Source organism: Pyrus communis, chromosome 13, assembly GCF_963583255.1.
Source record: "Pyrus communis chromosome 13, drPyrComm1.1, whole genome shotgun sequence".
NCBI lineage: Eukaryota > Viridiplantae > Streptophyta > Magnoliopsida > Rosales > Rosaceae > Pyrus > Pyrus communis.
In genome coordinates, this window is record NC_084815.1 from 4357806 (window position 1) to 4374993 (window position 17188).

Genomic DNA, 17188 nt, shown 5'->3' on the forward strand with positions numbered 1-17188 from the left:
TTATGATATGAATGATTTCCTTCCTATTTGGTAGCATGGTGATCGTTGACTATCAACGATTTATTCTTTTCCCTTTGTTAAAATATTTACTTAGCTGATTTGTAGGAATTACGGGATGTGATTATATCTTTACAGTTTGTATAAGAACTCTAGCCTAGCTTGTATATTTCAATGATCAATACAGAAGATTATTCATACTGCCATTCTATTCTGAAGTAGCCACGAAGGGCAAGCTGATCAGCCAACAAGTTGATTCCGTTATAAAAATCCCTGATGGAAAGGTCACCGCGACTCTGGTTCATGAGCTCCCCCACGAAGCCGAACCACCCTGTTATGTGAGGAAGATGCATAACTCTCTAACAGAGAGAACATTGGGTGTCCGAGAGCTCGCCAACCATGAGAGAACAAGCTGATCATGCTGGATCCCTTCATCATCAGACAGAAGGCTGGAGGACAGATAGTGGAGCCTTTGACGAAACAAAGCAGGCCACGGCTTCAAAGAAGTGGATGAACTGTGCACGCCATAAAGGATAATTGTTGTGATCCAACTTTATAGTAAGTAATATTGCCATGTTGGGGGTGGCAGATGGTGTTTACAGGGGATAAAGCCATGAGGGTTTCGAAATGTGTTTGAGTCATAGGACGAAGGAAGTGAAGATTGAATATAGTTCTGCTCAATAATCTTTGCTTCTGTATATTCATCATTATATAAAGGTTACAAAGAAGAGTTTGAAGTTGAACAAACTGATAATGCAAGGGATAAATACATAATCCAAAACTGTAAAATTCAAGCAATAGCAAGACTATGACTGAACAGCATCTTCGAAGGAATCAAGAGAATCTTGAGGGAGAGGTTGTGAGGATGAGATGTTTGAATTTCCTCCCGACGGGCTGTGCGGAGTGTGGTGTTTATCAGATTACACTGATAGCATTCGAAGACCAAAAGCTAGGTGGGTTTGCCACCTGCCTTACAAGGTAGGGCACTCTTTCCCTTGTCAACAAGTTTGATACAGTCCTGGCCTATCGTTTTCGTTAATTGTCTTTAGCGGGTATGGGCCTAGTTCCCCAACTTGGTGGGGGGGAGGTGATGGGGGGGCGCGTTCTGGTTCTCGAACTCACACTCTGCGCAGTAGTAGAACCAATGCTTTGGATCTCACTTTCCTTTGCACATTTCACAGTAATGTTCGTCATCATCACCTGGATTGTTTCCATATGCACTTCGAAAGAAATAGTCAAATTCATCTTCGTAACTAGGTTAAGTACCATAGGTGAGCTTGAAAGAATGAGTGTCGTATCTGTGCCTAGCTGTTTTAGGTAGTTTTACACATGAAATACAGAGATGGAAGTTGCATTTCATACAACTAAAGAGAAGAGGCTACGAGATATACCACAACCCTGGCAAGAGCATGTACCTCCTTTGTTGGAGTGGAGGGGGTTCTCATGAGCCTCGTGCGTAACAGTCTGAAGCCGAGATTCAACTGAGGTCAACAAAGAAGACACATTGCTTAAAATGGTACGAAACCCTTGGTTTGTGGCCTTCACATGTAACACTGAAACTTGCTGTCAGTAAATGGAGACTTTGGGAGGAGTGTGAGCTAGTGTCGGTGAATCATCTGTTGAGGTAATTGAGCACATCTTTTGTGGAGAAAGGAATTACATGACTCTTCTCGCTGTGTGCACCTATAGAAGGGATCAGTAATGGGTTGCTTGTAACCGTCACAAGTAATATTTCTTTCATCCTCTGCAACCTCATCACTTAAGGCGAAGAAATGCTGTTCCTGACTGAAGTGCTCTACAGAATTTGTCTTGGGGGAAAGTGTGTTAAAAAAAACCAGGTGAGCATAAGGGCGTGTTGTGGGGGGTTATTTTCATGTGCCGTGGTATTGACGTGCAGTCCCTATGGACGAAGAGCTGGCAGATGCTAAACCTGTCGCAGCTGTTGCGAAAGCAAAATGAGTCAAACCCGTAGTCTTCAGTCAAATTTTCACCACAGACAGACATCACAATTAGATTTCATTTTATTCTGTAGGATGGTGAATTTGTGGTCGTAAAAGTCTCTTAGTATCATGCGTGGATTGGAAGTACACTTGAGGTTGAGGTTGAATTACACTCGGAACACCCATAAGAGAGAAGCTGGAGTTGCTGCAGTTTTGGCCACATGCAACACAACAGCATCGTTCTGTGGTAAGAATAAGTGGGTGTTTGGGGTGCAATGGGTGCAGAGTTTCAGGGGGTAGCTCTGCACATGATTTATGGAGAATGAAGGGGAAAACGCCGCTACATTGGTTGGAAATGTAGCTAGGGCCTAGCACGTGGTCCTCACATGCATTGCAGAAGTCGTGTTGGAGATTTTTCTGCTCTTCTTTGAAGATCAATGGATGCTTGTGACTAAAATGTTGAAGCTCCATCGATCTCTCTTCAGAAGCAGTACACACAACACACACACAAATATATATATATATATATATATATATATATATATATATATATGTTAGCATAAACCGTATAAGCCATGCTCGGTAAAGCAAAGAATCCAAAAGTGCCTGCTGATAGGGGGAGAGCATTCTGTGCAGTGCATCTTAAGTTGTATTTTCTTTGTGAAAATCTGAAGTTAACTATACATGACTTGATTAATGTATGATTAGTCGCACAGATGGTGGAAAGTTTTGAAGGCACATAAAATAACCATGGCATTTGATATTTAATATTTGAGTTGAATAACTGCAGTGACAGCCACCTGAGAGCTAGGAATCAAATGCCGTATCAGCCAAAAGCCTCTTTGACGCTTGAATGAGGAAATGTCAAAGCAGTAATGAACTTAACAGAGTTAAGGTAACTGGCGAAAATGTGCACAAGCTGTTGAAATGAGAGTCGCAAGCACAAATTCGCTATCCATCAGAAGCAAACGAATTTTACTTGCAATTCTGTGTCGTAAAATGTAAGGACATAGTCTGCTTTTGTTGCAGTTTCCATTTTTTCGTCTGCAATGAATGCACTTTATTTCCGTGACATATCAAAACAAATACGCACACACTCCAGTCCCTCTAACTAGACATTATAAGAATAAAAATCAGCAACAACAAAACTCAGCATTCGGAACCCCGCATATTTGAGAAGAGAAATCACATAGGAAAAAAAAAGGGAATGACAGTAGAAGAAAAATGAAACAGTATGTACCTGAGTTCCATCCAAAACCTGCGTATTTAGAAACAGATATTTTCTGCTTTTCTGTCAACTGCATGACACCTATGCCGAATGAAATAAAGATGTATGGGAACAAGAATTTTTTTTTTAAGGAAAACAATTGCATCATTCGGGTGTTTCATAAATCATCTTACTCTCAGGAAACATAACCAGTTCAATTACATAGCACAATCAAATCACAAACAAGACATAAACTGCATCTGGAAACTTGCCCCAGTTGAGGATTACTTGCAGACCTAGTCAACCATAGCAGGAGCGTCCTTCGTAAACTTAGGGCATTCCATAGCTTCGACATCCACTTGATCTGGCAATTCAATCCCAATGCTCGTCAACTTTGGCAGTTCCAACAGATACACTGTCCTTAACCTTTTTAATGTATACTTAGATGCTGTATCACATTCAACCAAAGTTTGCAATCTATCACAAAATTGCACATGAAGAATTTCGAGGTTTTCTGGAAGCTGGGATGAGGGAAAGACATTCACAATCATTGGACAACAATCTAGAAACAAATGTTTAAGATTCCTAAAGCACTTTGGTTCTGCATTCCCATTGTATAGACTTCTCAACTTCGGAAGGTTCGAAAACCATAGAATCTCTAAACTTCTCCCCAGTCTGACATTTTCCTCGGCTCCACAGAGAATGCTCTCAATTTTACTGCATCTCTCTATCCAACAGCCCTTCATTACGTCCACAACGTCAGCACCTAAATCACATAGGCAACTTATAATGTCATTGTCAACCAAAGATATACAGTTGGAATGCTTGAGGACACTTTCGAAACCATGAGGAAGACTATATGATCCATGGATTTCCAAAGACCGATCATGCTCTTCAGGAAAACACAAGTGTCTGGTGCTTGAGTACACATCTTTGACAATTTCATCTTTGCAGCAGATGATATCTCCATCTTGACCTTGCTTCTTGGTTACAAAGAAACAAAATCTTTTGAACTTTGTTTCCCACACCTTGGGATTTTTGTCCAAAAATTGAAAAATTTCCGTTCCACTTACAGATATGGAAGGTTTGTCATTGTCACAAAAGATATCAGCATGCTCAAAGATACCACATTCATCCCAGTTGACCTCTTGTGGTATACGCCTTATCTTTCCAACATCGAGATCATGCATACTCCTCACGTCTGGAAGATAAAGGCACTGTAAACTAGTCAATTCAGATATCTCATAGGGAAATTTTTTCATTCTGTTTCCTGAAAGATCCAGAACCTCCAGACGACTAAGTGATCCTAGCAGCTGCAACTCTTGTATCCGTGAACAATCTTTCAGCAAGAGCTGGACGAGGTTGCTAAAAGTGTTTAGAGGTGGCAGACTCCCAATTGCTGTTCCAGAAAGATCAAGAATCTCAAGCAGTGTTAGTGCTTCAAGGTTTTGCACCGTTTCCAGCGACGAACAACCTTTTAGTGCGAGTTGTCTGAGGTTGGTGAGTCTGGACATGGACGGTAGCATTGTAAGTGGGATTCCACATAGGTTGAGAATTCTAAGGTCATGCATATGCTCCAAGAACCCAGCTTCAAAGTCAACTAAAGAAATGGCACCACATAGATCAAGTTCCTCAAGTTTTGACAGATGTTCAAGAGGAGGGAGCTTTTTTAGGTTGCTGCAATTTCTGAGTATGAGATGACAGAAGATTCTGGCTTTGGGAAGGGAAGGTAGAAACTCAATTTTAGAGTCTGAGAGGTTGATTGTACGAATGCATGACATATTTTCAAAGGACTTTTCATGTATTCCTTTCAATGCCGTACAACCTGAAACGTCAAGAATCTCTAATTTTTCAAGGGCATTCAGGTGGGGCAAATCAACCAATGCCACACAACCAGAAAGATTGAGAGCCTGGAGTCTGCGAAGGCCCTCCATCGCAGGCAGTTTCTCTAGAACCGTACAGTCCATTAACAGGAGTTGGCGAAGGTTAACTAGGTTGGACAAAGATGGTAATTCTTTTACTTTGGCTTTCGAAAAGTTGAGAACTCGAAGGAACCTCATATGTTGTAAGGATTTGTCTTCAATTTCAGCCAGATTTCTTGAGCCGGAAAGGTCAAGCTGTTCAAGCTCTTTAGTTGCTCCTATGGGGGGCAGTTTTACAAGCTGAGAACAATCTCTTAAGACAAGATCAGAAAGGTTTCTTACACTTGAAGGCAGACCACTAATTTGAGTCTGAGATAAATCAAGGACTTTAAGGCCATCCAATGGTTCTTTTTGTATTTCTTGTAAACTTGTAGCATCCGAAAGATCAAGAATTTGAAGCTGAGTTAGTGTGTTCAAGATGGGCAGTCTTTTTAAGCTTCCGCAACCAGCTAATAGAAGCCGAGTGAGATCACCAAGATTGTGAAGAAAAGGTAGGCGACTAATTTGGGAATTGGAAAGATCAATTAACTGAAGTTTCTTAAGCGGAGCAAAGGTTTTGTCTTGAAACTTTTTGAAAGATGTAGCACCATGAAGATCAAGCACCTCGAGGTTTTCAAATGATTTCAAGCTTGGAAGCTCTATCAATTGGGAACAACCTCTAAGGATGAGCCACCGTAGTTCAGTTTTTTGAAAGAGAGAACCAGGTAGTGATTTGATATTGGCACCAGAAAGGTTAAGGCTTCGAAGGTGAGGCATGTCTGTGAAAAGATCGTCATCAATTTTCTCCAAGCAGGTTGCACCAGATATCTCAAGAACATTTAAGTTTTTAAGTTCTCGGAGACGAGCAATTTTCTCTAAGAGATCACAGCATCTGAGCACAAGAATAGAAAGGTTCTTTAAGCTAGTCAAGGACAAGGGTAGAGATCTGAACCTGGGATTCAATATAGTTAATATCCGGAGCTCCTGCATTGGTTGAAAATATTTTTCAGGGACTTCTCTACTGAGGCAGCGTCCATCCATCACAAGTGTAGAGACTTTTCCCCAGGTTTTAGCACTGCACGGCGATTTTATCATACCATCAGTGTGTGTAAGCCTCCCAAGACCTTCCCACTTGGAATTTGCAAACACATTAACCAATCCCATGCTTGCAGTCCCAGTAAACCCACGACAGCGGTGATCAGCTATATTTGAAAAGATTCCTTCCATGATATTATCCTCCTGGCGTCTTAGCATGCCACGATCTATAAGCTCCATCAGAACGCGATGTCCTTGCTCATAGGCTTTCTCGATATGATCAATGCATCCAACATACCCTTCCATTATCCAATGAGTGATCAACTCTTTGTAATGCAGACAGACATTATTGCTGAAAAATTGCTTGCTATGCCAAAAACAGTCTGCCCGAACACCGCTTGGCAATGTGTCATACCAAGCACGATGTAGCAGATTTATTGCAGCTCCCTCATCATCAGCTGCTGCTTCCGAAACACTTTCCAATGACCAAACCCCAGAACCAATATGTTCAACATAATTGAATGCTTTTGCTATTGCGATGATTTCACTAGGCATGGACTTTCTCATCTCCACAATCACCTTGGATAACATTTCAAAGCCCGGAGAGTCGGAAATTACTTTCTTGATATTTTCTTTCAATAAAAGCTTGGACTCTTGTGTAGACAATTGATCTACGTTTATGCTGTGCAGCCTTGTGTGGATGGTCTGAATTGCTCCATGCTCCTCTGCAGTGTGCTCCTCCTCCTCCTCCTCCTCTGCGGTGCGCTCCTCCTCTGTGGTGTGCTTTTTGTCACCATCATCTCTAGTTATTAAAACCTTAAAAGAAGTATCATTCAAACCCAGCAGCTTCTTCAGTTCTGAGATAATGTCTTTCACAGACTGCTCGTAAGGAACATCATCCAGAATTAGTAGAAAATATTTGTGTTCTTTATGTGCTGCGGATATCAATCCTTTAAGCTTGATGGCTATTCTTTGTTTCAATTCCAGCCTCATGTTCTCCTCCTCCTCGTCACCATCATATTCCTCATGAATAGAGATTAGAGATAGCTGGCCGGCAATGTTCTCAAGTAGAGAGCTGCTATCATATTGTTTATTCAGATACACCCATAGACTGTCATGGATTAAGTCTCTCTTCATGCTTATCTCTCTTGCCGTCCACGTTTTCCATTCTCCACGCATACCATCAAGAACAATTGTTGTTACACCATCATTCTTCAGCGTCTCCAGTATCTTTTCTATCCGTTCCTTCAAACCTAAAGCCATTTCTGACTCCAAAAATTAAACAAAAAGAGTCTCAGAAGAAAGTAAAATGGCAGAGTTATCAGCACCAAGGAAAAACGAAACCAAGTACAATCAGATGTTCACATACCTAATTCTTCAGTGCAAGCAAACGCAAATGCTTCCTTGAAAAGTTAAAAGAAACTCCGTTTTCCCCTCACCGGAGAGTAGCTAAAATTGGAATGATACCAGGTTTGCAGTTTCGGGGCAGCCTGCATTGAATCGAGTCATTCATTAGCTTGCTAGATGGTAGATGGTAAACCACGAATCAGCAATTAAAAAACAAAGAAATTTTTTTGTTCAACTATTATATGTCATGGCATTGCAAGGTTTCGGGTGAATATTAAAGCTTGATTAAATTGAATTATATGGTTCAGAATTCAGATTTCAAAGGGAGCTTATACAAAATTACAAATATGTACAAAGCCACACAAGTACTTTGATAACTTAGCAATTTATTCACCATTTGTATCGAAATTTAAAGAATTGTGGATCCGAAAAATAGAACCATTTTATATTTGAAATAAACGGAGTATCCTTTCTTGATCTAGAGAGCTCAAACTACAATATGATGATAATAAAGAAGTTGTCCTGAATTTTAGAATATCACTATAAAGAAAGTAACAGAAAAACATTAACACATGAGCCAGTTTTCGGCATATCGAATTAATTCATGTTAAATACAATCCATAATATGAAATTTGGTCGTAAACATGTGTCTGAAATCTATGTGAATGAACTTACGTAAAAACCTTTGAAGAAATATATTTACGGTGGCTTTGTCTATGGAGGAGATAGCCTCGCACACCACGGCAGTGCACTGCAAATGGAGATGGCCACCACCGTCAAGCTGTCCAAGTAACTGAAGCTGGAGAGGAAGGAGGCTGTGGACATTTGAAAATTGCCGAGAAAACGCACCATTACGTTGTAAAAGAAATTTTTATTTCCTAGCAAGTGATATTGTAATTTGAAAACGCGCCATTAGGTTGTAAAAAGAAATTTATATCTCCTTCTAAAGCTAAAGCAATGTCACCAAGCTCAAGTCACATGACCGCTCGAGTACTTAATCTTTTGATGCTTGGGTCGGCTGCTACCGGTCTTGTTATTTTAGGGAAGACTTTGGATTCGATCTCTAGTTACTAACACTCTTTAACTAAAACTTTAATAATATTCAATTTTTCATCATAGTCCCTTGACATTGAAAACCTCATTATACTAATATTAATATGCATATTTCTATATGTTTGACGTTTATGAGATTTATAATCCCATAAGTGTTTGTATATATATGTGGCATATAAATCCTAGATTTAAAGTCCCTCATTATATTACAATGTAATAATATGAAAGGCTACAGTAAAAAAATTCAAAATTCAAAATGATAAAAACAATGTAATAATATGAAATTATAAATAGCAAAAGAATGTATCCATAGTGTTAAAAAATTATAAATTAATAAGCTATATAGTAATGTACCCAAAAATTCATATGGATACATTATTTTGATTGAAATTTTATTACATCAAAATCTTTGAATAAAATTTTATTAATTTGAATACTTTAATTGAAAGACAAAATATTGAATTTTAGTATTAATTTCTCCCTATAATCTTACAAAGATTGATAATTCGTCTTACACTTATCAGATTTGTCAGTTTTACACAAAATAAAATGTTTTATTTTATATTTTTAAATAAGGGTACATTTGAAATTGAAAAAGGGGTACATTTATAGATTTTACATTAAAAAATTTGGTTCATTTTAATAAAAAAAGGGTACATTTACAAAAAAAAAAAAAAAAAAAAAAAAAAAAGGTACATTTTACATATAAAGAAGTGGTACATTTTATAAAGTAGAATGGGTACATTATGGGTAAATTATGGGTACAATAAAAAATAAAATTAAAAAAAACTACAACTAAATCTTTTAAAGAAAATAGCACAAAAAGAAATTAATATATGGGTGCAACTTAAAAATAAAAAGAAATTTAGTACAAATTTAAAAAAGGGTTACAAATTAAAATTGGGTACAAACTAAAAATAAAAATATATGATACAATGTATAGCCATAAATATAAATATACCAAATGTAATGTTTCTAATGCTAAATTAATATATTTTAGAAATTTAATTTAATATGCTAATATGTAAATATTTTATTATTGAAATAATGACATTCATTAAAACCTAAGGACCTTGATAAAAAAAGTTGCAAGAAATAATCCATAATCTGAAATTTGGTAGGAAACATGTGTCTAAAGTCTATAGGAATGAACTTACGTAAAAACCCTTGAAGAAATATGTTCACGGCGTCTTTGTCTATGGAGGAGATAGCCTCCCACACCACGGCAGTGCACTGCAAATGGAAATGGCCACCACCGACAAGCTGTCCTAGTAACTGAAACTACAGAGGAAGGAGGCTGTGGACATCTGAAAATTGCCAAGAAAACGCACCATGACATTGTAAAAAGAAATTTATATCTTCTTCTAAAGCAGAAGCAATGTCACCTAGCTCAAGTCACACGACCGCTCGAGTACTTAATCTTTTGATGCTTGGGTCGGATGCTACCGGTCTTGGTATTTTAGAAGAGACTTTGAATTTGGTATCTAGTCACTAATACTCTTTAACTAAAACTTTAATTGTATTCAATTTTACATCAAAGTTCCCTTGACTTTGAAAACCTCATAATATCAATATTAATATGTATATTTCTATAAGTATGACATTTATGAAGTTTATATTCCCATTTTGTTTCAAATTTTTTTATTGAATAAATGAATAAAAAAATGTAATAATAAGAAATCATAAATAGTAATGTACCCAAAAATTCATATGGATACATTAATTTGATTGAAATTTTATTATACCAAAATCTTAATATAAATTTTATTAATTTGAATACTTTAACTGAAAGACAAAATATTAAATTTTAGTATTAATTTCTCCCCATAATCTTACAAAGATTGATAATTCGTCTTACACTTATCAGATTTTTTAGTTTTTCACAAAATAAAATGTTTTATTTTATATTTTTAAATAAGGGTACATTTGAAGTTGAAAAAGGGGTATATCTATAGATTTTACATTAAAAAATTGTGTTCATATTTTAGAAATTTCTTATATTAAATTAACAAGGGTACAAATGCAACGTTTCTAATACTAAATTAATATATTTTAGAAATTTAATTTAATTATTCTAATATGTAAATATTTTATTATTGAAATAATGACATTCATTAAAACCTAAGGATCTTGATAAAAAATTGCAAAGAAATAAGATTTTAATCAATGGAATATAAAAAAGAGGGATGATAACCTAACATTTCCTTATTTTAGTGTTTATTGATTCGTATTTTATTTATCCTCGTTTTTTTAAATGAACCTCAAACGCACACCGAAAAAAATTGTTAGGTGGTATAAATGTATTCTTAATTGTAGACCAAATTTAAATGTTTTCAATTAATTTGTACTAATTGTTGAGGTCTTAATTCCACGATATAAATTTTTGTTTGGTTTTTCTTAACCAATCTCTGTTCAACCGCATCATGATACTACAAATCTCTAAGAAATTAATACAAAAATTAAGCAAATTTACACAAGAAAACAGTACAGCTTAATTGTCTTTTTATCACCTAATAAAAAGCTCTCACAATCAGAACTAGCATACGGGCGCATACAAAGTATGTAAGAATTTTTTTTTTTTTTTTTTTTTTTTTTGAAATAGAATGAGAGAGGAAGAGAGTGATAGAAAATGTGAGAGTGGGAAGTTTTTTTTTATTTTTTTTATTTTTTATTTTTTTAATGGAAATGTGTTAGGATTATATGCCGATGAGGTTTTAAAAAAAAAACAAAATTTATTTTTGTGAAATTACATTTCTATCCTGTATTCCTTATTCATATTTTGTTTTGAATTAGAGAGTTAAATTGGTAATTTCATAGAATTTTGATTGACAATGAATGTTTTATTAATTAGGAAAAAAGAAATAACGACAGCCACAAGCACCAAATTAACACTTAAATTTTTAACCAGATGAAAAGACATAATCGTGCACAAAATAATGAAGAAAATTAGAAAGAGCAAAAACCTGATGGTGGAGTTGAAACTGCAAGTCTGAGAGTTGAAAACCAAGCTCTGCACGACAACGCTAAGGAGACGAGCTTGCTTTAATGTTTAATCTTGTTTTCAGTATCGCTATTTCTTCTGAACAAATAACTTTGGTTAACCCCTCCAGTTGGTTTTTGCTTAAATGTTTAATCTTGTTCTCGGTATCGCTATTTATTCTGAACAAATTTGGTTAACCCCTCCAGTTGGTTTTCTTCTTTTTTTTTTTTTTCCCCTTTTTCCTTTTCCTTTTCTTTAGTTGCAATTTTGGAATTTTTTTCCCTTCTTCCTTTTCCTTTTCTTTAGTTACAATTTTGGAATTATTTGGCGTAAAATCCAAATATTTTGGATTCCTCCTCTTTTCTGAAGTTTATACTTGGCGTCTTGTCTGGTTGAAGAGAAATTCTCATGGCTGGGCCTTGTTAATCTCTTAATTTTAGACCTTAAACAACCATTAGACATTTGTTACGAAGTGAATAAACAACCTGTTGTTGCCTCATCCTTTTGGACATTAAAAAACCGAACAGGAAATTGCAGAGTCCTTATTCTTATGCACTACTTGGTTCGTGTTTCACTTTGAGTTTCAAATATGCAGTAGAAAGAGTGGACAATGTTTCAGACTTCTTTGGACTTGATATTTTATAGTCCAACTCAAAAAGAAATGGGAACCAGGGTTTCTATTTTGATCCGCGGAACGATTGAACTAAAACTAATTGGCTTTACGAAAAGAGGGATTGAACTATTCATATTTCAGTTACTGTTGTTTCCTACATTTTCATGTTCTCTGTAGTGTATACACTTGTATACTAAGGCCTTTATCTCTGTTTTTCTTCTGCAGAATTGATGCGCTCTTACGATTCGATATGTTTCTTCTGGCATTGTGGAACAGGAACAAAGCGTGCAATATAGGAATTACTTGGCAACGCACATAAGTGAGTGACAAGGCTGCCAAAGGTGGTTACATAATCTTGCCAAACAAATGCCAAAGGTGATTTACCTGTACAACTATTTAGCTGATGCCTTCCATTTCATACCTTTTTTCTGGGCTATCATGTTCCCTAAATAATTGGGCTTATTTTTATTTACTTCTCTGTTCCGTTCTTTGTTGTCATATGAGATTTCTTATGACACTTAAGTAAAGTTTGATTTGGAAAATGTGAACAGTACTGAGGTGAAGAGACTCATAAACTCGTTAGTCCTCCTTTCTCTGCAGTCTCCACAGCTTGTTTGCGTTTTGGACTTTCAGTTTCGAATCCACCCAACACATCAAGTATTTCTCTTTCTTCTTTGGTTTCATATATTGTGTTCTTAAACTGTCTGCATTACTTATGTAACATAAAACCCAGATGCATAAATTTCTAAATTATTTATTTTTCCAGTTGTCGTTACAATTTCGAGTGATAAGGAGTTGCATAGGCTGCTTCTATGGCTCAAGAAATTGAAAAGTACCTAATGGAAAAGTTCCGGAATGGACTTGATGGGAGAGACAAAAGTATCTCTAAGATTCCAAAGTACAGCCAATTTCAAGAAATAAAAATTTTACTTGATGACATTTTCAGCTCATCCTTGCATGATTCATCCATCAGAAATAAGCTTTACGACCTCAACAATGTTTTGGCTGAGTGCCAAATGCTTTCGAGAAAACACGGTTTCAACTCTCCCAAGGAGCTACTCACCATAAACAGAATCAGAAGGGATTTAAACAGGATCAAGAGGGAGCTCAAGTTTATAAAGGATAATAAAAGATCATTGCATGGAAATACCGATCCACAACCTAATAATGGTCAAGCAAGCTCAACGGGTGGAGAGCTTTCGAGGTGGACTACGCGTTCACTAGATGCATCCAAGGTTTATGGATTTGATGATGATGTGATTTTGATGAAGAAGTTGCTTTTACAGCAAGGAACTGATGATCGGTTCAGGGCAGTAGGCATTGTTGGTAGGGAAGGTATAGGAAAAACAACACTTTGCCAGGTCTTATTCAACGAACAAGAAGTGAAAAACACATTCCTTCCGAGGATCTGGGTGTGCATGGCCAGACACCCGGATGACGACGACAATGAGGTTCCGAAAATAGTAATTGTCAAAAGAATGTTGATGCACCTCGGAGTTGGAAAGGAGATGGTCAAGTCCGTTTGTGAGAAGCATGGCCTCGGGGGACTGCTGTATGCTCTTCGCCTGCAATTGATGGGCAAGAGGTATCTGATCGTGCTTGATCATGCCAGGGAGACGGACTCATGGTGTGGACAGCTGGATTCGTGTTTGACTCGTGATAAGGAATGGGATGACGGCCTTGCATTTGGACTCCCAAAAGGGCATGGGGGAAGACTCATAGTCACAAGTCGGAATGAAGATATAGCTAAAATGATGGTCGGGAAGGAAAATATACATCACCTTCTGCCCCTTTCGGATCATGAAAGCTGCTGGGCGATATTCATAGACGCAGTTGGTCGGATTCCGTCCAGTCCCTCAAACTTGGAAGATGTGACAGATGATGAAGGCTTATGGGCGATATTAAAGGACGCTGTTGAGAATAATCGAACTCCATCCAGACCCTCAAACTTGGAAGATCTGATAAATAATGAAAGCTTCTGGGCGATATACCTGGACGGTGTTAAGAATAATTGGATTTCAATTCCATCCGGTCCCTCAGACTTGGAAGATCTGAAATTGGAAGTCAAAGAAAAATGTGGGGGCATTCCATTAGCATTAAAGATGATGGGACAGGCAACGCAAGAATCACTTAAGGTCATCCGTGGCACGAATCCTTAGAGGTTGGCAAGGGTGGATCCGAACCCAATTCTTGGGGAGATCGGACTCATCTAAAAATAAAACAGAACAGGACAGAACGGGTTTTAAATTAAACCGAACCACATCTGGCCTGTTTGAAAAGTGGTTGTCCACATTTTGGGCTCTACGTAATATGTTAATAGTTAGTTCTCATTGTTGTAAATATGAAAAATCCTAAGCCTATGTATAGGCCATCTAATAAGATGAATGAGACACTCTAATTTCTCCTCCCAATCTCTCTTCTTCTCTATATTTTTCTATACTTTATTCATAACACGTTATTAACAGACTTTTGATTCTTGAATTTTTCGATTTTATATGAGCTAGAGTCATTGCATGGTTTGGAGGTTTCTTTTGTGCTCAACCAATAGACTTGATGATGCTCTTAATTTTGTTTTCGTATAATTTATTCTCATATACATGTTTTTCCACAAAGATTCTATACCATGATATGCACAACTTGAATGGTTTTTTTTTTTTTTTTTTTTTTTTCTACTCGTTATTTTCTTCTTCATATTCGAAAATTTCAATGCTTATAGATGCATATTTTTTTTATTGGGGAATTGTCCAAGTGTTTTTTACATGAAACCCACCACCATGAGGTTTTCTTCATACAAATGCAGTCTCATATTCTAGTTTCATATTTGATAAATTGGGATTGAATCTCTTACACGTGCGCTCTCCTCTCATCTCTCATCCCTCCCCTCTCTCCTTCTCCAATGGAAAACCCACAATCTTTCATCTTCCTCTACTCTTCCTTTCTCTCCGCTCCCCATATCTCTCGATTTGAAGCCCACAAACCAAGTAGTGACGTTTGAAAGCCTCAAACATGGTGGCACGAAATGGAGGTACAATGACGGTCAACAACCGCCTCCGTTGGCGATGAATTTGGCCGTCAGAAAGCGTCTTATGATATGTCGATTATTCTTTTTGCGTTTGATTGGGAGTATATAAATTAGGGTTTTTGGGGATTTTAAGGTTTTCTGACTCCTTTTTTTCAGAAATATTGTAAGATCCCAATCGCCCAAGAGAGTGGTCCTTATATGTATATTCCTATATCTACCTAGCACGAGGCCTTTTGGAAGCTCAATGGTTTCGAGTTCCATCGGAACTCCGAAGTTAAGCGAGTAGCGCGCGAGAGTAATCCCATGATGGGTGACCCACTGGGAAGTTCTCGTGTAAGTTCCCAAAAGCAAAACCGTGAAGGCGTGGTCGGGGCCCAAAGCGGATAATAATGTGCTACAGTAGTGGAGCGGGCCCAGGATGTAGTGGACCTTAGGTCGAGATGTGACAATTTGGTATCAGAGCCTAACCTTGCCCGCGTGTGTGCCAACGAGGACATCGGGCCCCTAAGGGGGGTGGATTGTAAGATCCCACATCGCCCAGGTGAGTGATCCTTATATGTATATTCCCATATTTACCTAGCATGAGGCCTTTTGGGAGCTCACTGGCTTCGAGTTCCATCGCAACTCCGAAGTTAAGCGAGTAGCACACAAGAGCAATCCCATGATGGGTGACCCACTGGGAAGTTCTCGTGTGAGTTCCCAAAAGAAAAACATATCGTGAGGGCGTGGTCGGGGCCTAAAGTGGACAATATCGTGCTACGGTGGTGGAGCGGGCCCAGGATGTGGTGGACCTTGGGCCGGGATGTGACAAATACTCAAATCAAAACTGACTTTTCTGTTGCCGGCGACCTCTGCTTGCTTGCTCCCTTTCTCAGTCGATGAGTTTATAAGATAGGTATATATTGGTTTGATGCATTTTCATTTTACAAACCATCTAAGATTAAAAAATAAAAAACAACTTATTGGCTTAATTCTTATTGTCGGATGTTTTATAATTTTACAGTGTCATTGTTTATTACTGAGTAGCCACTGCAGAGATTATCACTTCCGTCCCCAACTTTTTACTGATCTCTGTCTACTTCGTCTAATTATTTAAATTTTGCTTTTTGGTCCATTGTTGGTTTTTAACACATTTTGTAATTGTGAAACAAGTATTGGATTGATTGTAGCAAGTGGGATTTTTTTTTGTTAACGTTAATCAGACCCAGACCTTTGTGTCGATGGAAGTCATTGCTGCTGGGTTTGCTAGTGGGATTTTAGTTTGCGCTGACAGATGTACATAATTTCCTTTATTGTGTTTTGTTTTTCTTTTTACCAAGATGAATGCTGGATTTGGAGCCTCAAGAAGTGAGAGAGCACAAAAGCCAATAGCTCGGTAAGTATTCTTTTTATTCTTAGCTTTTTTTGCTAAGTAGAGGCTTTCTTTTCCTGAGAAAAACCCTGAATCCATTCAATTTCAAACCCTAAATCCATTCATTGAAAACCAAAATATAAGAATTAGTTGTTGAAATTTGTAAAGGGGTTGTGATGGCGGCAAGTAGTAATAGGGTGATTTGGTTCAACAAGAAAGTGGTCGATCCCTTCCTCGAAATTCTCCGCAGGCACCCTTTGCTCTCTCTCTCTCTTTCTTATTTTGTTTTTCTATTTCAAATTCACACATTTTCGTTTTTCTTTTTTGTTTGATTGATTGATAATGGTCCAACAATTTTTTTCCTAAAAAGTCATGCTTCATTGGTACTTTTATTTGGCGGTTGCTGAGAAAGATAGAAAGTTCTAAAATTTGACTTGGATTTTTGAAGGGGTGCAGAACTTAAGTTGTTGGCCTTCTCTGCAGCTATTGGCCTTACCATTGGATTATTTCCAATATGCATTACGTATATATTGCTCAGGTTTTCTGGGAAATCTAATACTGTTTGTGAATTATGGTTGTATATTCATTGTTGGTTTAACTTCTTCACCTTAGTTAGTAAAGTTGAGAGGGACAACCAAGTCCTCAGGTCTCTCTCTCTGTGCATGCATGTATGCATACATAATGTATGTATGTATGTGGTTGTACCATACTTGACCAATCCTAAAACTACTAAGCACCGGTC

At 37.4% G+C, this 17188-nt stretch overlaps 2 protein-coding genes across 2 annotated transcripts; one reads left to right on the plus strand and one right to left on the minus strand.

Moving 5' to 3' along the window:
* Positions 1 to 3440: 3440 nt before the first annotated feature.
* On the minus strand, positions 3441 to 7343 carry LOC137712107 (putative disease resistance protein At4g19050). Its single transcript, XM_068451249.1, has one exon. The coding sequence runs from the start codon at positions 7341 to 7343 to the stop codon at positions 3441 to 3443; it is 3903 nt and encodes a 1300-aa protein (XP_068307350.1).
* A 5542-nt stretch (positions 7344 to 12885) lies between these two features.
* Positions 12886 to 14232, plus strand: LOC137712108 (probable disease resistance protein At4g19060). The gene has a single exon (XM_068451250.1). It carries the CDS (start codon positions 12886 to 12888, stop codon positions 14230 to 14232), a length of 1347 nt encoding a protein of 448 aa, XP_068307351.1.
* The last annotated feature ends 2956 nt before the right edge of the window (positions 14233 to 17188 follow it).

Bases quoted from the DNA above. Each gene is read 5' to 3' on its own strand.
- LOC137712107 (XM_068451249.1), bottom strand. From the start codon at position 7,343: ATGGCTTTAGGTTTGAAGGAACGGATAGAAAAGATACTGGAGACGCTG.
- LOC137712108 (XM_068451250.1), top strand. From the start codon at position 12,886: ATGGCTCAAGAAATTGAAAAGTACCTAATGGAAAAGTTCCGGAATGGA.